General features: G+C 34.5%; 2 protein-coding genes across 2 annotated transcripts in view; both read right to left on the bottom strand.

Moving 5' to 3' along the window:
• Positions 1 to 495: 495 nt before the first annotated feature.
• On the bottom strand, positions 496 to 4,679 carry LOC149573296 (uncharacterized). The gene is made up of 4 exons (XM_089815936.1): positions 1,923 to 4,679; positions 817 to 1,781; positions 653 to 721; positions 496 to 561 (listed from the first exon to the last, which is right to left on the bottom strand). The coding sequence occupies exons 2-4, from the start codon at positions 1,084 to 1,086 to the stop codon at positions 496 to 498; spliced, it is 405 nt and encodes a 134-aa protein (XP_089672062.1). The 5' UTR covers positions 1,087 to 1,781; positions 1,923 to 4,679.
• An 11,186-nt stretch (positions 4,680 to 15,865) lies between these two features.
• Positions 15,866 to 20,009, bottom strand: part of LOC149573295 (putative RNA-dependent RNA polymerase 1) — a 54,951-nt gene continuing 50,807 nt past the window's right edge. Inside the window, exons 3-4 of the mRNA XM_089814503.1 lie at positions 17,261 to 17,411; positions 15,866 to 16,900 (exon numbers count right to left, since the gene is read on the bottom strand). Coding sequence (XP_089670629.1) covers positions 16,118 to 16,900; positions 17,261 to 17,411 — 934 coding nt within the window. The 3' untranslated portion in view covers positions 15,866 to 16,117. The remainder of the gene's footprint in view (positions 16,901 to 17,260; positions 17,412 to 20,009) is intronic.

Here is a 20,009-nt window from a genome sequence, read left to right as displayed (position 1 = left end):
GTGGAGATGATGGGGTCCTCTTGACACGCTCACTTGTTCTTTTGTTGAGGCTCTTCTCTAACTCGAGCTGATACAAACAAAGTAGATATGAATCAATATTTATTATACGTTGAAATAAAATATATGTACACACAAAATTAATTATTTTCTTACTGTCATCAAATAGTCACTCTATAAGTCCACCTCGAAGGCTCGTGGACGATCAGGCATGATGAGACTCTACAACAATTCAATAAATATAATCACTTATAAATAACATTAAAAAATTTGATACTTAACTATTATAAACAAAAACTAAAACCAAGAAAATTATTTCATACCTCAGTTAATGACTGTGAGCTAGCCATAGCTGCGGCCACTCCATGATCAACGAACTATCGGAGATGAGGAGTGTTTGACGTCATGAGCTGCATGTCATACAATACACATTACATGTAACATGAAACATGAAACAAAGATAATAAAATGAATTAAATTAACATGAAACAAATGTACCTATACATAGCTCGTATGATGTCTATGCTCCGAGTCCGTAATAAAGGTTGACGGTCCAGTAGAGAACTGAAGCACATGCATAATTTTTTTTGTCAATCCTTAATATGATTACTTAATAAATATGTGTATTAATTTAAATGATTAAATCGATACATACCTCTGGACTCGTGGAGGGGACAAAAAATGGGGCCGAAGGATCGCTGCTAGGCTTGACAACACTCTGACCCTGAATTTTGAACAATGTTAATAGATGCTAATTAATTAATCATTCACTATACATATGAAATGTAATCAAATTAGTAAATTATAATTGTAATTTACCTGTGTGTCAATGACAAATGTGTCGTTCAGGAACTGATCAGTGATGAGCCCATCATCTACACCATCTCCAGCATGAGTGCCAAATGTGCATAGGGATCCGCATGAAGTGCACATGTGACCACGATGCACAGAATGCTCCCCCTCAACTAATGGGCTCATGGAATGGATGAGGGTTTGCGTCAAAGCATTAATGGTCCCTAGAGCATTGGCCTCTACATGCTCCTTCACAACTGAAGGAATAGTCACATGCTCGCATTGTGGCTTGACCATAGGTGCCCTAACTACATTAGGGTCACGACGTGCTTTCGGCCTCTCAAATGATGACCCCCCACCTCTACCCTAAGATTCTAAAATATCAAAATAATTGGGGATCTCGCCAAGGACAAACTCACAATATAATTTTTTCAAAAAATACATGGGGACCTCGTGATTGTTGCAAGGAGGGGCATAAAAAACCATCCACCATCTATCCCAAAAATTATTTCTAATAGCATCGTGTATGCACCAATGGATGGGGAACCGTTTAGTACCCTCTCTAACAGTATTTTGCTCACCGGATTTTCTAAATAATGCACATATTCTACCTTTTGGTATTTCTTTTTTTTTAACATCTTCATATGATAATTTATTTGCATAAAATCTTTTTTTCTCATCCCTCTTAACCCACCAAATATCTAACTGACCACTAACTGAGGCTATCTAGGTCTTAATGGATTCGAGGGATGATGCCAATTGAGCCTTCATTGGATTGGTTTGTCCAGATTCTTTCAACCGAGCAATGAGTCCTTCTAATTCAGTTTTGCCTCTCCCTATTTCATTTATTATATTTTCTTGTGTGCCTGGCGGAGGTCTTGCAATTGGTTTGGGTTATGGAATTTGTTGTTCTTCTTGGGGAGGGTTTTGGTTTTGAGTTTCTTGAGGGTTTTGAGGTTCTTGTGCATTTGTTGATTGATTATGGACATTTCCTGATAAAAAATCAATTGAAATCCAAATAAATAAACAAATCTAAATAAAAATTGTAAAACCCCTACAAAACAATATTAAAAACCTACAAAACAATATGAAAAACATATCAAACAATGCAAAATGAAGTTTAGATCACATACGGCATCAACATGGGCGTGCTTGTGATCTCGAATTTTGCTAGTGAGGAGGCATATTGGCAAGGGGGATGGTGAAAACCTTTGTTTCTTCAACCTGCATACGTGTTGCTAGTGTAGGAATGCAAAAAAACTGAGATGAAAATGATGGGCTACAAGTATGCAGCCCATCTATAAAAATTCACTTTTTTAAAAGCACGTATGTGCTATTCAAAATAGAAAAAAAAAAAAAAAAAAGAGTTGTCACCTTTTTGGCACCACAACTCAGTACCCATATTCTTTAGGTCTACATAGATTGTCTCATTTTATCAATGCTTGTTTTTTCTTATCTGTGATACCTTGCCAAAATAAGTTTTTTACTTTAAATTCTAGTTTTTTTAACTCCTTTGTTTAGGGGAAGACACGACATCTGATATGTAGGAATGTCCAATAGAACTACTTTGATCATAGTTGTCCTACCTACTTTAATTAACTATTTTCCTTTCCAACTCTCTATTTTCTTATCTATTTTTTTCAAAATCATATTCCAAGTTTGGCCTTCTCTAACTCCTTTTTCTAGTTGGATTCTAAGATATTTAAATAGAAAATTTCATTTACGATATCACATTATAGTGAAAACATTTTTCTTTGAATCATCATTCATATTAATAAAGAATTTTTTTTATTTGTTTGAATTTACTTTTTGTCCTGAAGCTTCCATATAAGTTCTAATAATTTGCTTTAAGTTTTGAGCCTCTACTAAAGTACTCTCCCCTGGTTAAATGGTGTCATCAAAAAATTGTTGGTGTGTTATTTTAGGGATTTCCTCTATTACTATAATACCTCTATTCTTTCTTTTTGTTTGTGCTTGTTTTATGGCTCTACCAAATGCTTCAATCATGATGATGGAAAGGAAAGGTGATATTGGGTCCCCTTGCTTAATACCTCTAGAAATACTAAAGAAACCTTTAGGTGTATCATTTATGAGTGGAGAAATTATAGGTTTCAAAATACATTTATTGTTTGATTGTTCAGGGTTTGAATTAAACTATGTTTTGATTGCTGAGGGTTTTTTATGACCCCTTGTTTTTATGTTTTGATTGTTGAGGGTCCAAATAGGGGCAGTTGGTGCTATCTTCTTGGTTGTAAGCTCCCAATCCCATAGACATGTGTTGTGGTCTCTTGTTGGACATTAATATTGTCTTATCTTACCTTATATACTAAGTTTTTCCATTGATGAGAGAAGCCAAAGGCTTGGGGTGTTTTACACAAAATTCTCCAATCTACTTTGTCATAGGCTTTCTAAATGTACAACTTCATTAAAATACAAGATTCCTTATTAGTCTGTATGGAATGTATTAATTCTTAAATTATGATTATACCATCGAGAATCAATCTATTGGGAACAAAGCATGTTTGCTCTTTTGAGATGAGCTTTGGTAAAACCTTTTTAAGTTGTTGGCTAATGCTTTAGATAGAATTTTATAGATGTTATTGCATAAAGCTATAGGTTTAAAATCTTTCAAGTCCTCATGCTAGAAAAGTATTGTTGATTTCAATTAATAGGAATCTAGAATATCTAGTTACTGTGATAGCCTCCCGCAGATCATGTCCTAATATATCCCATCATTTTTTAAAGAAGGAAGCTTGAAAACCATCGAGCCCCAGTGATTTATCTAAATTAAGTTGGAAGAGAGCTTAGTTTATTTCCTCTTTTGTGAATTTCTTATTTATATTTTTCTTTTTTTGTTGTGATTAATTTAAGAATTGAACATAACATCTTATTTTGAGTTGTTATGTTTGAAGATTCAAATTTATTTAGTGTTAGTGAAAAATTTAACAAAAGTTTCTACAATCTTATTTGGATTTTCAATCACATATCCTGTATTGTCCTTAATTTTGATTTTTTGGTTTATGTTTCTTTTATTAAGAGTATTGTTCTGAAATTTTTTGTATTTTTGTCTCCTTATGAAAACCATGTCTCTCTTGACTTATGTTTCCAGAATATTTCTTCTTTCACTAGTATATTTTCTTCTTTAGCCAATAGTTCTTTTTCTTTAATATAACTATCATTATCCATTCCTACCTTGATAATTTCTTGATTTAGTTTTTTTAGTTTTTGTTCAATTTTTATTTTTTCTTTAGATATGTTATTAAAATGATCTTTATCCCATTTATTTATTTATTTTCTTTTAGTGTTTTCAGTTTTGGTATGAAACAAAACATTTTGGATCCTATACACTTTTCTTCATGCGACGACTGATTTATATTTTCCAAGAAATCATCATCTAGAAACCACATTTTTTTGCACTTAAAGAAGTTTATGGTTGGTTTATGAGGTTCTCCTATCTCAAGTCTGACTGGGTAATGAAGTGAACCCGCATTTAGTAGAATTATTGATTTGAATGGAAGGTTGAATGTAAATAAATTGTCTCTAAATATAAATCTATCCAATCATTCTACTATGTTACAGAAACCATCTCGTCTATTATTCCATGTGAACACCCTATTAGAGGTTGGAATATCAAGAAGATTGACCCTCCAAACCATTATTTGAAGTCTATCATACTTTGTGAGATTTCTTTGGTTCTACCTACTTTTTCTTTCAAATTTACAATAACAATAAAATCTCCCCCAATAAGGACACTCTCTGTAGGGTTTGGCTCCATAAAATTATTGATCTCATTCCATGCTACTTTCTTATATGTTGTTGGAATTGGTCCATACACGTTTATTAGTAAGAACTGAACTGAACTTTTAAAGCTGTAAACTCCCCCCCCCCCCCCCCCCCCCAATACAGTTGTTATTAGATGCATATAATGTGAAGCCAGCCATCCTTGGATCCCATATAATCCCAATTCCTTCAAAGGCCCCTACTAAATCCACCAATTCATCTTTCCAAATTCCAAATTTCTACTTAGTTTTTCACCTTCTTAACTTCATGGCTCTATGGGAAGGAACCTCCCCTTCCCCGCATTAAGATTGTTTATCTTTTTCTGGTTATCTATCATACCCATAGCCACTCTAAGCTTAGCTAAGGACTTCCTTAATTTTTATTATTTTTTCCACGTATAGGTAGTTCTAAGCCATCCAATTTTGTTGCAATGCTAAGGATATTTGGATTATTACTAGCATTTTGCACACTTACCTTGATAGATTCATCTTCCTCTTTTCTAATTGTTCTTTTTCCAATTCTTTCATTATTTTGTTGCTAAAATATTTCTAACCATTGGCATTATCTAAATCTTCTATTTTCCTTATGTGACCATCTACATCTTTTATCTTGTATAGGTCTTGCTAATAACTTTCAATTCCTAAACCCCAAACTATTCCTAGTTTTGAATTTTTCCTCCATTATTTCTTGCTAAGTAGTCTATAAAGGTTCCCTCCAGATTTGTCATTTCAATTATTCTTAATATTATTTCTACTTCTAGGCGAATGTATCTTTGGTTTCCTTCTCCCTATTTTGTTTCCTCTTGGGGGATCAATATGGGTTCTATATCCCCTTGTTTTCTATTATCCCTGTCTTTCTCCACTGTAATAGTTGATTTCTTATATTCTACCATTCTTGTTGAGATACCCATGTTAGTATTCTCATTTGATATTGGTTCATTATTTAACATGATGTCCATTGGACTGATCTCTTGTCTTATCACTAAGGTTTGTTTCCTCTTTTTTGCCCTTTTATTGATTACTCTGTACTCCCTTTTAGTAACTTTTCTTTGATTATTTCTTGGTGATTCTATGTTTGTTTCTCTCAATAATTCCTTTCTTTCTATTGATTTTTATCTAATGGTTGATTGATATTTCTAATGTTTGGGCATGTGTCTTCCTCATATTCTGATGTATTACTCAATTGATGTTGTTATGAGCATGATAAGCCTTCTTCCTTCCATAATTCTAGGATGGGTTATGAATTATTGTCCATTATTGGTTCGAAAAGTGCTATTGGATTCTCTCTACTTATTCTTTTATTTAAACTTTAAATGGAATCCTCTATCCTTAGGTTTATTTTTGAGTCAATAATGTCTTCTACTTCTACTTTTGGCTTTCCCATGTCTTATCTCCTTTCAATGATATTTCCAAATTTAACCTTGATTCATTTTCCAATGGTTGTTCCTTCAGATCATTGCAAGGATCGTGAACCTCTTCCCATAATATGAGTTGTCACAAATGTCATTATGAATCAAGATTGTATCATTCATCAACCGACTATGTTTTCTGATATTTTCCATTACATCTTCTAGATATAGGTTTTGTTTTTTATAGATTTTACATTGTTCTAACCTATTGATCTTATATTCTATTATTGCATCACCTATTCCAACATCCTAGTTACTTTTATTTCCAGTAACCTCTTTCAAATATTCCTAGTCTTGTTTACTTTTATCTAGGTATTATGTTTGTAGGTTTAATTCTAGATTTAGAGTTTCTTCTATCTCCATTATCTCTCCTTCCTCAAGATCATGCTCTAAGGTTTGAATCATGCTAGCTAGATGCTTTCCTATTCCCTCTCCTTCTCTTAAGTTCTTGAAACCCTCTTCCTCCATGTTATGATAGATTGACCCTATTGTTGTTTTCTCGATACCATTTGTAAACATATTCTTCAAATCTATTGTTATATGAACAAGCATCTTAAAATTATGTTCATTATATCTGGAGCCTGGGTCAATCAAAATTGTCTCTTGAGTTGATGTAGAAATTAGGTTGTGATTTATATAATGATTTGTTTGTGATGATTTTAATTGGATCCATAATCTAGGTATCAATCTTTATGCCAACTAGAATTTTGGTCTCATTTGAATGTATGTAGCTAGTTTCTAGACCTAAAAATTCACCTATGGAATTGCCTATCCTTTTAAAAATCTGAATATGGTTAAGCTCCCCTTTGGGAGATTTTTTATTGTTATCCATGTAGATTTATTCATATTACTAATGATCTTTTCATTAAAGTTTGGTACCCATTTACAAAATATTGCACTATACCCATCAAGAAAACATTGAGGTCCAAGTATGAGATCATCCCTCCTCTATTCATTGATGCAATGTACCTATGCTAAAGAATCATAAAGGGTTAGTATTCTTACCTGGCCCATACTACATGTATTTAAACAATCTACCAAGGTCAATTTCTTTGGATTTGGATTATACCATAACCCATCAAGAAAACATTGAGGTCCAAGTATGAGCTCATCACTACTCTATTCATTGATGCAATGTACATATGCTAAAGAATCATAAAGGGATATTGCATGTATTTAAACAATCTACCAAGGTCAATTTCTTTGGATTTGGATTATTCAGTAATGCAAACAATCCATAGGCTTCACATTCAAACCATCGACTCTAAAAAATGATTGCTAATGATCATAATTTTTTCTTTTTTTTTCTTCTTGATGTGCAATTCCTTTATGCTCTATATTGAAGTTCAACTAGCTACAAAATGCTCTATATTGAAGTTCAACTAGCTACAATTTTGGTTATCTTTTCCTGTCTTATTGTAATCTTGTGGCATTGACTTTGGGAGTCTCCAACTTTCTAGGTCCTTTGTATTATTTTACCTGTGATGATTTGTTATCGGATCCCTTCTTATTTGGTGCCTATCTTTCTTTGTCCTAAATAGTGGGCATCTATTTTTGAGAAAGCGGCTAGCCAACAAACAAAACGACTTTTTATAAACATTTATTTATTAATTAATATCAAATTAAAATTACCATCTCACTGTATTAGAAATTTTAAATCATTCATTCATTTTTCCAAATATTTTATTTTGAATTCCACTTTCCACTCTACAGGTGCCCTATCGGTACTACATTTGTCAACATAAATTAATTACAAAAAACCAAACAGTATGGTCGGCACAGACCAGTGAAATCTCTAGAAACACATGAAAAAAATGTGCAGCCATTCTTCCCAACTACAACCATTAAATACACAACCAAATTTATCTCTAGAATGCTCTGTAAATTTATTACTCATTCAGCTATAAATAGAATGGTTGAGGCGGGGATATCAGCGCTCAAGTTTGCATTTCCTAAGTTCTTCTGCAGTGTTAATTTCTCTGTTTTTGTTCATGGTATCAGATCAATGTTTTAAGAAATGGCAAAAGAGATTTAATCAAAGAAGGCAATCAAATTTTGTTCAAGAAGAGGGTGATCATCATATAATGATAGCTTCTTTGGCTGCTCAAGGTGATTCAAGTAATGCATGGTATATTGATTCGGGAGCTAGCCAACATCTAACTCACAACAAAAATATCTTTAGCTCTTTAGAAGCAACAAAAGGTGCAAAAATATTTCTTGGTGATGATAGTTCACATGACATAGAAGGAATAGGTACAATTTCAATGAAAGGTAATGATGGTAAAAATTTGGAAATAACTAATGTGAATTTTGTACCTAGGTTGACCAAAAATCTTCTATCAGTGAGTCAAATAACTCAATATGGATATAAGGTGGAATTTTATTTAGATAAGTGTTTAATCAAGAATATTAATGATGGATACAAAATAGTTGCTTGAGGAGTTGAGAATGATGGATTATATAAATTTCAAGCTAGTGTTGCTAAGAAGGCTTATATCACTACAAGATCATCCTTAAGTGAGTTATGGCATCAAAGATATGGTCAGTTAAATTATCAAAGTTTGACTATGCTTTCAAAGATGAATATGGTTGATGGATTACCTTGGATAAAATTAAATACAAATGTGTGTGAAGGATGCATGGTTGGTAAACAACATAGAGACACTTTTGAGAAGTCTACATGAATCCAACATCAAAGGGAGGAGCTAGGTATATCTTGACATTTATTGATGATTTTTCAAGGAAAATTTGGGTTTATTTCTTGAAACAAAAGGATGAAGTGTTTAACAAATTTGAAATATTTAAAGCTCTTGTGGAAAATGAAAGTGGAAATAAGATCAAGAGAATTAGAACTGACAATGGTGGAGAATATGTAAACAATAGGTTCAAATCATTTTGTGATCATCATGGGATCAAAAGAGAGATGACTAATAGATATACTCCTCAACAAAATGGTATTGCTGAAAGGAAGAATAGGACTTTAGTGGAAATGGCACGTTGTATGCTACAATCTAAGAATCTTCCTTTGTTTCTATGGGTTGAAGCTATTAATACCGCATCTCATGTTTTGAATAGATCTCCCACAAATGTTTTGCAAAACATTACTCCTGAAGAAGCTTGGAGTGGAAGAAAACCTAATGTTAAGTATTTTAGAGTGTTTGGATGTGAAGCCTATGCCCATGTGCCAGATGAGATTAGAGAAAAGAAATTTGATAAGAAAAGCATTAAGTGCATCTTTGTGGGGTATGATGACCAAAGGAAAGGATATATGTTATATGATCCTAGTGTGGAAGATGTGTTTACAAGTAGGGATGTCAAGTTTAATGAAGGGTTTGATGATATGCCAATATCCACTCCTATTCCACACATAGCCATTGAGAATCATGAAGATCCTAATGATTTTGAAACTAGTGAAAGTTCTAAAGAACCCTTTGACATGGATGAAAAATCTAGTCCTTCTCCAAAGACCAAGAGTATTCAAGAAATTTATCAAAGGACTCATCAAATTAATTATGCTTTGATGACCACCATAATGAAGACTAATGATCCTCAAACATATGAAGAGGCCAAAGGAAAACATGAATGGGAAGAAGCTATGAAAAATGAGTATGATTCATTGATAAAGAACAACACTTGGGAATTGGTAGAGTTGCCAAAAGATAAGAATGTGGTTAACAATAAGTGGGTATATAAGACCAAGTTCAAGTCAAATGGGAGTATTGAAAAATATAAGGCAAGACTAGTAGCCAAAGGGTATTCACAAAAGGAAGGGATTGATTACATAGAAACTTTTGGCCCAGTAGCAAAGATTAGTACTGTCAGAGTTATTATAGCATTAGCAGCTCATTTTAAGTGGCCTCTACACCAAATGGATGTTAAAAATGAATTTTTGAATGGTGAAATTGATGAAGAGATTTATATGACTCAGCCACAAGGATTTGAAATACAAGGGAAAGAACATTTGGTTTGCAAATTAAGGAAGTCTTTATATGGTCTCAAACAAGCTCCAAGGGCTTGGTATGCTAGAATTGATGAATATTTTCCAATTCAAGGCTTCCATAATAGTCCACATGATCCAAATTTGTATGTGAAGGAATTTGCTAGTGGTGATATCATAATCATTGTGCTTTATGTTGATGATCTTATTATCACAGGACATAGCATGGATAAAATTAGTAACATAAAGTTAAGCTTGCAAAATACATTTGAGATGACAGATCTTGGTTTTCTACACTATTTTCTTGGTATACAAGTATGGCAAAAGGATGATGGATTTTATCTTTCTCAAACTAAGTATGCCCTAGACATATTGAAGAGGTTTCAAATGACAGATTGTAAAAGTGTATCTACTCCAATTGCTTCGGGGTTGAAATTAAGCAACGACATGGAAGGTGAAGATGTTGATCCTACCTTATATAGGCAATTGGTTGGTAGTCTTGTATATTTAACACACACTCGTCCTGATATTTCTTTTGCAGTTAGTGTGGTTTCCAGATTTTTGAGCTCACCTAAAGTCCCACATTGGATAGCTGCTAAAAGAATACTAAGATATGTGAAAGGGACTTTAATGATGGGCATCTATTATTCATTTCATGGAGATATTTCCCTTATTGGCTATTCAGATTCTGATTGGGCAGGATGCATGGATGATCATAAGTCCACTACAGGTTATGTTGTCTATCTTGGTGCAGGTCCCGTTTCTTGGTGCAGTAAAAAGTAGTCTACCATAGCTCTATCCACTACAGAAGCTGAATATATTGCAGCAAACGAAGCAACAAAAGACATCACTTGGCTACGAGCTATCTTATCAGTCCTTAGGCAACATCATGCAGGGCCTTCTCTACTTCATTGTGACAATCAAAGTGCCATATCATTGTCTAAGAATCCAGTGTTCCATGCTCGCACCAAACATATTGAAGTTTATCATCATTATATCAGGCATCTTCTCCAACAACAGGTGATTCATCTTCAATATTGCAAGACAGAGGACCAGATTGCTGACTTATTCACCAAGGCTTTAAGTGAAGCCAAGTTTGTATCTCTTCGACATCTTTTGGGCTTAAGAGCAGTGACATAATTGTCTCATGGTTGTCATTCAGGGGGGATTCTTATGAATTCCAACCATTGAATTTAGGAGATAACTGATTGTAAATGGGTACCTAACAAGGCTTTAGGCCAGGACCCATCATATGTAGATTATGGGGGGATATTTAGATAGTAGATATTTAGTATAGCTATTGTAATTAATTTAGGGGGGATGTCAACATAAATTAATTACAAAAAACCAAACAGTATGGTCGGCACAGACCAGTGAAATCTCTAGAAACACATGAAAAAAATGTGCAGACGTTTTTCTCAACTACAACCATTAAATACACAACCAAATTTATCTCTAGAATGCTCTGTAAATTTATTACTCATTCAGCTATAAATAGAATGGTTGAGGCTGGGATATCGGCGCTCAAGTTTGCATTTCCTAAGTTCTTCTGCAGTGTTAATTTCTCTGTTTTTGTTCAACATTTACCCCCATTATTGGATGAGATAAATAATTGCTTGTGCACCCTTGCTTGCTTTCCGCTTTTCACTACTGTCATTTTTTTGTTTGGTTGTTGGCTTGTTTGCCTTGTCATGCACTATGATTGCTGACCTGTTCGCCTTGCATAACCATGCACTATGATTAGGACTATTCGGTTGTGGGATCGCTTTCTTCGAGCCTTCATTTGCAATTTTAATTTCATTATTTTGATGTGGATCGAGCTCTGAACTATTTTTTCTCTCCATAGTCGTGTATCTCGATTTTCCTCATGAAGCACAACGAGGGCTTCAAAAGGATTCGATAGAGCCAAAGCATATTTGGTTTTATGAAAATAGCTATAATTAATTTTCTGATGATGCAAAATTTGATTTGTATTTCTCTTCTTTCCGTGCGTGTTTGCCATATTTTTATGATGATGCAAAGTTTTCCAATTTTAATCTCAATCATTCTTTGCAAAAAAATTGGTCTACCTGGCCAAAATTCGCTCACTTAGTCACTTATTAGTAGTCTCAGAAATTGTTGAAATTAATCTTTTTATCTCTAGTTCTTTGGTAGAAATTTGCTTTTTATATTTAAAAATGATGTCACTTGGAGCAATAAAATGTTGACCAAGGATATAATTATTTTCTTCACAAGGGAATTGGATGTAAAGGGAGACGATTCACTGCTAGAGTTTGCTGAGAAAATTTGATGGAACTAGCTGGCAATCACTGATGGAATCCACTGATTCATAAAACACACTTATTCACTAATAAAAATTCTAATGGTTATTGTAAGCATCTGGTCTGCTAAAATTTCTTCACAACTACTAGTGTTCACTAATATGCTCCTGTGATATAAATTCTCGATTGAATGTTGAATAACATAAAATAGCTTGTATTGAACTCTATGGTAAATCTTCATAGCCCGAGGATGGTCTAGAAATTCTACTCCAATGATATCATTGTACAAATTTTTATTTGTTGAGGTGTTCAACATTTACTTAATTAATTCAATTATTTTGGTACCAAAAGGGAGCGGTGGCATTTTCGAGTTGAATATGGAGGGGCATGAGTTTTTGAAGCGAAATGGGTATGCAGCTAACAAAATGGTTGTATATCATAATTTATTTATTATTTAGAAATTATAAAACAGTCAACTTACAATCTTAATTTAATATAACAAATAAATAACTATTATGTCGGCTGGGTAGAGCTTCCTTCTTGGAGGATGAGGTAGTGGATCAAGGGTTTTGTTGATTCTATATAGACAGCCCAAGGGTCGAATTTGACTTATTCTATGGTATGAATGGGAATTTATTTGTTCTTGGAGTCTTTGTAAGGAGGTTTCGATGTGCTATCATTGTGTTTGTATCTTGAAGGGACTTTTTCCTTCTTTTGGCATCATTTCAAAGAGTGGGAAGGGCTATTGTTTAGCCTATTTTCTTGCATCTGACCCCAGTTGGTTGGGGTGGTTGTACTTAATAAGTTTTCACTCACTTTTATGTGGTGCTACAAGTGGAGAGACTTAGGCAAGGGTCCCATGATGGGGATTTGGGCTCTATTTTTTAGGGAATAGAGTTCCCATGAGAAATGTTTTTTTTTTTTGGGGGGGGGGGGCAGAGACGGCGGGGGGCGGCGGGGGCTAGAGAATTATTTAGAATCTTTTCCTCCAAAATAGGAGCCCCTATTTTTTAGCCCTCTTAAATTGAGAGGGTGAAAAAGAGGTGGGGTTGGAAATGGCCCTGCCAACTTAGGGAAAAGTTATGCGACATGACAAGTTGTGCTCATTCTTTCCCACTAAAAACAAAGTTTTTACTTTTTAAAATCTTCTCAACTTCCACAAATGGAGTCGCTGAAATTTTTAAACCACAATACATGGGGGCCAGTCACCTTTAAACATTCCTAAAAACTCAAAGCGATCACCCACTCTATTTTGAAGGAAGCCCCCCTCCATGGGATCCCAACCTTAGTGACCATTTCTACAGTCCTTTGCTCTTACTGGCATCAATTTTGTAGCTCACTTTTGAAGATATAGTAATACATTGGAGATCACTTTATGCATTTTTGCATTCTCATTCATTACAGAATTAGTATATTAAGTGTGTGATTGATAAGACTATGAAAGCTCATTTTCCCTTTCATTTTTGTCTCATAAACATACCTCTTTATGTGGTTTTGAAGTGTTTGTATGTAGGTTGCAATTTGCGGCAAAAGAATTATTATAGTTTTCATGTTATGAAAGACCCCTGCCCTTCCTAAGCTTATAATTTTTTTAGGCCTTTATGTTCAACACTTATGCACATGCATGAAGCAATGGGTTGTACAAGTTTATGAGTGCATGTAGTTGATATCTAAGAAGCAATTTGTATTTTATATTTTGGTGTATCACCTCCTTTACAACATTTTTAATCTTAGCCTTTGTTTATGCCATTTCCAATTTTAAGTTTTTCCTTAATCTTTTCCCTCTGAAGAGTGTTAGTTTTAGGTGATACCTCAGGAAGCCGACCTTTTCTAGGGGTTTATTTTAGTCATAGGTCACCCACAACCTTTGAATAATCTCATGCTTCTCTGAATGCATTTACTTAGCACAGGTAACATAACCTTTTTTAACTTAATTTTAATCTAAATCCAATTCAACGGTACTACATAAGAGATGGTTCATGTTTTTTTTTTAATATTTTGATAATGACTTTACTTCAAATATATAAACCATAGTAATAATATTAATTTAATTAAATTATTTTTTAAAAATAAATTTTTATTCTTTTTAAGAAAATATTTAAAAATGTGCATTCATCAATATTTATTTTACTTAAATTCATTATATTTTTATTTCACAAAATATTTATCACAAGACTTAGTGTTATTTTATTTTTGCAACATTGTGATGAATGCATATGGATTCATTTTTAATGTTTTTAAATCATTATTTAGATTTATATGGCAAACTATTCTTTAATAGTCTTTCATTCACAAGATTGAATGATATTTTATATTTTATTTGTTATTTATTTTCTATCAATATTATGCAGTAAACAATAACAAATTTGACACATTTGGAAAAATATAAAATTACAAGGAAATCTCATGAACTAATGATTGTTAAATATCATTTCCAAATTCCTCTACATATCATTAATGATTAATTTAAATTTTTTGATCGGTACTTTTGTCTGTAACTTTGAACTAGTGGGATCGTATTTGGGGGCCTTCATCCCTACAATAATTCATTAACACCTCTAGTATTTGGCTCTAGCAGACATCGCGATAAAAGAAACCTTGAGGCCAATTTGTGTGAGATTCATGCCAACCCAAAAGTAACACCATCAAGAGACTCCACACTATTAACCTTATCATCCAAATCACATCTCCTTATACCTCTCCATCTCCTTATCTCTATACCACAAATCTCCTTATAACTCCCTATCACTTTATATCTCTTGCCAACCTAGAAACAACACCGTCAAGGGAATCCACAATTGTTCACCTTAGCACTCCAAATCACATTTCCTTATACCTCTCCATCTTCTTATCTCTACATCAAAAATCTCCTTATAACTCCCTATCACCTTATCTCTCGCCAACCTAGAAGTAACATCATCAAGAGAATCCATAACTATTCACCTTATCACTTCATATCACATCTCCTTATACCTCCCAATCTCCTTATCTCTACATCACAAATCTCCTTATAACTCCCTATCACCTTATATCTCTTACCAATCCAGAAACAACAATGTCAAGAGACTCCACAACTATTCACCTTATCACTCCAAATCACATCTCATACCTCCCAATCTCCTTATCTCTACATCACAAATCTACTTATAACTCCCTATCACCTTATATCTCTCGAGCATTGACGGATGCAACTGAACCAACATGTGGGAAAGGTAGAACTAAGTCGCCAAGGAAGATGAGCACACCAATCCCAACAACATGCATGTCACATGTTTAATCAACATGGGAAAACAAATATCCAACCAGTGTGAGAGGGAAAACTAAGCGGGAAGATAAACATCTGCAAATCACGACCAAAGTTGATGGGGTGGGTAAGAGTCAAGCTTTAGACCTCTCCCAAATAAGGCTCATGACTTACCGCCATGCAAGTTCATCCCCCACTAGTAGTTTATTTTTAACAAAGTCTTATCAACTAATTGTTACACACAAAAGTATACAACTACTAGTCTATTTTCATTTTCATAATTCTAAACTAATCGTCTTCACTTCAACATATCATACTTAAATAAAATTCTATTAAAATTAGAATTATAATAAATTAATCCCTAATTCCTTCAAAATTATTTCTAAATAAAAATTTAGCCAGAAATATTTTAAAACATAAAAAATATTTTAAAAAAAAAACAAATATTGTCTCAAAAACAATTAAAATTATCAATTAATATGAAAAAAGGCCTTCCATCCTTTACTTGGTAAATTTGTAACCTTTCAAATACTCAGATTAATCTACTATTCAAACAAAGATTAGCTGTTTCCACGAAAGGATACCTAATCCACCAAAAAACCATTTATTCGTTTGCAGTTAAAAAATCTCTCCTGCTATTTTAAAAAATTCAAATCTGTGCTCATTGAAGAGCATATCCCATTGTCTTATTTTACTGGTTACTTCCTTAAAACCTTGCGCTTGATTCGCAATAACTTTTCATAAATGACCCAAGGGAAGCTTATAAAATGAGGGTTGTTCTCATCTTTCCCTCCATATTCTCCGCGACCCCAATATTTAGGATGATATGTTACATGATACCAGGCAGAAGCTTTTGCATATTTATCACCATTGGAGCTACCTTCCTCATCGTCAAACCACGACCTTGCTTGCATTTTCAGAGCCTTAATATCTGTCATGATAGCTTCTTTGAGATCTCCGAGCCTAGAGCCACGAAACTTTGATAAACTGAAGATGTTTCCACTGACAATCTCCGCTTCATACTTAACTCCATAATGGTACATTAGTATGGCTAATCTGGAGTCATAACAGTTTTTGCACATTATTGCTTCCTCAAGATAGTACTCAAACCCCCGCACCTCCAAATCCTTATCATATGACTTTTGTGCAACTTCCCTTGTGAATGGATTCATGAAAAGAGCCTCCGTTGCCAATTTCTTGATAGATCTGTATAGTTTTCCAATAACTCTTGTTGATTCGTACATGGATTTATCCTCTTTCTCCATGAAATCAGGATAACATTTTGGATTTAGATAAGGTGGTATATGAGCAGGAACGCCAGTTTTGGGGAAATCCACTGCCGTTGAAAAGAGCTTGGCCAACTCTAGGCAACTTGGACTTCGAGCCATGGTGAGCTCCAGATCAGCATAAACAGTGTGCTTATTGGATATGATTCCCAATGTGTCATTCACCATATAATTGACAAAATACTCTTGAATCTCCTGCATCGTGAAGCCATCTGGATTAGGAAAAGTCCAAGATATAGCAGCTAAGTCGATTAGCACTGTAAAACTATTGACGTTAAGATATCACCATTTGCTATTTCTAATTTTCTACAGATGCTGATAGACTGGTGTTCTAAAGAAAAATGGGCAGAGCAGGAAGGTGGCTGAGATTGCTAGTTCTCTATGTTGTCAATCACAACACTTTGAAAAAAGACAGGAAGGTGGGTTAGCCTACAGTAAAAGCCCAAATAGTCGCCTGTTCTAAGCTTCAAACGAAATCAGAGCAAAAGCACTAACGTGCGCATTCCATGACTCAAAACACTAGAATAATCTCAAATCTCCATGTAACAGTCATACCTCAATTGTAACCGCATGGTCCAATATTTCTGCTGGCTTTGCCTCATAATCCATTGGGCTGTCCTGTTGAGGTGGAATAAGAGACGTATCCCAGCTTACAAAGTATAAGTCACCATCCAAATCACTGCCAGAACACTCGTCTGGATGGGGCCTGCATACTCTTAAAAATGATAATGTAAGGCCTGGCCAATTTTATAATCTTAAAAACGCTCTGAAGTAGAAATATGAACTAAGTAAAATATAATAGACAGAAGAAAATAGATAGATGTTTTGAGGGATTTTAAGTCTTTCTTCTGATCCTTTGGGTCAAACGATCAATGTCGTGAAACCCATGTTATGTATATTAAATTCCATGGTCTATAATTTGAATGTTGGAATCGCAGGAAATTGTGTTCCACTTGACTGTTTAGAAATGCATAATAACGGTGAGGGTTAAAATAATAAACAGCAAGTTAATGAAAACTAAACAACACTAAACAAAGATCCAAAAGAGGCGAGACAATTTTTTCGTGGTTCACCATAAACGCTATATCCACTTTCAAGCAGGGCAATATAGTTATTAATCAATTGTTCAAGATATAATTCTCAGATCCTTGCACACAACAATAGCACACCATTTTATAAGCAATTATATCAGCCATACACAGGATGCAAAGAGCCAGAGGATTTGGAGGGAAAACATAAGTAATTGTTGGCTTTCAGGATACAACAATCTCCCACTTAAAACCCAACCACTGCTGCTGCAAACTATCAATTTCACATAACATCAAATCAATCATGGAGAAAAAAGTATGCATGACTTCAATTTTGCAAAGACCTGTTATAAACACCAGGAATCAATCTTTTCCAAACTAAATCAGACTCGGTAAAACTTACTCCAACTTCATAAAATTTTGTGAATTTCATCGAACTGCTCTGCTCTGGGGATTTCACGAGACAAGCCCTTATAATTCTCATACCAATAAAATGGAACAGACCTCTCTTTTGACATCCAACAGTTCTTACAGCCTCTAGAATTAAAATCAGAATTAGGGCCACCATAATTTGGCCTCTTCTCTTCTATGGATGCTTGCGTTCTGCCATTAGTAATAGGGGATACCTTCAGTGCCATTTGGACAGAGGGGTACCTTCAGTGCCATTTGGACAGAGGCTGCTATTTCAAATCCAACAAAACCATAGCAGAATCCCCCTTGCTTACTCCTCACTTGAATGTCTTAAAAGTCTTCCTCGAGTTGAAATGCAGTAGCATTGTAAGGTAAGTTTCTGATATAGATAGACCATCCATTTCCTTCTGAATCAATTTTAGTACTGTTGTCAGTTCCATTGGCAGGAAATGGACTAGAAATCTCAGTAGCACCTTTGGCAGGGATGAATTTCTTGGTTGGCACTCAACACTTACCGCTACAGTTCTCACTGTAGAAGTTTTCCGAACTACGACCACAGGTGCTATGTTTTCCACTGTCACTTTAATGATTGATGCATACGATTTCCTCACAACATCATTAATTACAACAGACACTTCACATTCAGATTTAACTTCATTGTTAACAGATGGGGTCCATTGTTTAGTTACAGTTTCATTTACAACAACAGGTGCTTCCGAAATTTGGACCTGTTCTGTAAAATGGAATTCTTCTTCAGTGCTTGACTTCTTTTTACCGAGAAAGGATATTTATAGTCCTCTCATCTGTTATTTTTCCCTTTCTTTGCTTTCTTTTTGTTTTTTCACGGACACCATTTGATGTTCCTGCTGGGTTATTTTTTCTTCACTGTTGTATCTTCCAATCCCTTAGACCCTTTGTTAGTCTCTTGTTGAACATTAATATCATTATCTTATCTTATCAGCTGCAACCTCCTGCTCTACTACTGAGAATTCACCAATGTGATCATTCTCAATCATTGTCTCAGGGCTCAAAAACTGGCTCAGAGATCGAAACAGTGGATTTTTTGTCTGCAAGTACCTTCACCAAATCAAGATTCTTCTTTGGTTTATCTGGCTCTTCAATCTTTCCCTCGTTTCTTTTTCTCTCTCAGTGCACTTGCAAATTCCTCCTCGCCATTTACTATCACTTATAAATTGTCCTTTATTCTCGTCCGCCATGAGCTCTACATGCTGCTTGTTTTCAAAACTACCCTCCATAGACGTTTGTGTATCTCCATGACAGATTGCACAAACTTTTTATCAGAATAAATACCACACGTAATCAGTGCCAAATTCCAACATATCAAGGAATTCATCAATGATAGAATCAATTACAACATCTGATAAGGTAGATTTTGTGGGTAACAAAAAATCTCCCACTTTGAAGCAACTCTCTACTAAATACAGGCGACTGATTTTACTGCCCTCTGATATTACCACAGCCCCCTTCATTATCTTCTATCTATTGGATTTGAAACTAACTTTGCGCCCTTGAGAACCCAGTTGCCCAACTGAAATCAAATTGTGTTTGAGCTGAGGAACATATCTAACTTCCCTTAACAGCCAACTACCCCCATTTTTATATTTTAAAAACATGTCCCCTTTACCAGAAATAGGAAAAGAGTCATGGTTACCAAGAACACCTTACCAAGAAAAGAGTCATATTTTCGAAATACTCCTTTTAGTGGGTCACATGAAATGATGCTTTCGAATCAAGCACCCAAACATGATTTGCAGCTTCCTCGATGCCTAGAATAAGAATACCCATATCTTCTTGGCGTGCTACATTGGCTTCCTCTTATTTTTGTTTATCCACAACCTTCTTAT

The sequence above is a fragment of the Cupressus sempervirens genome, chromosome 2 (genome assembly GCF_028749045.1).
Source record: "Cupressus sempervirens isolate cs-2001-9-10 chromosome 2, ASM2874904v1, whole genome shotgun sequence".
Taxonomy (NCBI): Eukaryota; Viridiplantae; Streptophyta; class Pinopsida; order Cupressales; family Cupressaceae; genus Cupressus; species Cupressus sempervirens.
This window is presented reverse-complemented; position numbering and strand designations above follow the sequence as displayed.

Bases quoted from the DNA above. Each gene is read 5' to 3' on its own strand.
- LOC149573296 (XM_089815936.1), bottom strand. From the start codon at position 1,086: ATGGTCAAGCCACAATGCGAGCATGTGACTATTCCTTCAGTTGTGAAG. The intron at 722-816 runs GTAAATTACAAT...TTCAAAATTCAG, and splicing joins CATTTGTCATTGACACACAG to GGTCAGAGTGTTGTCAAGCC. The intron at 562-652 runs GTATGTATCGAT...CATGTGCTTCAG, and splicing joins TCCCCTCCACGAGTCCAGAG to TTCTCTACTGGACCGTCAAC.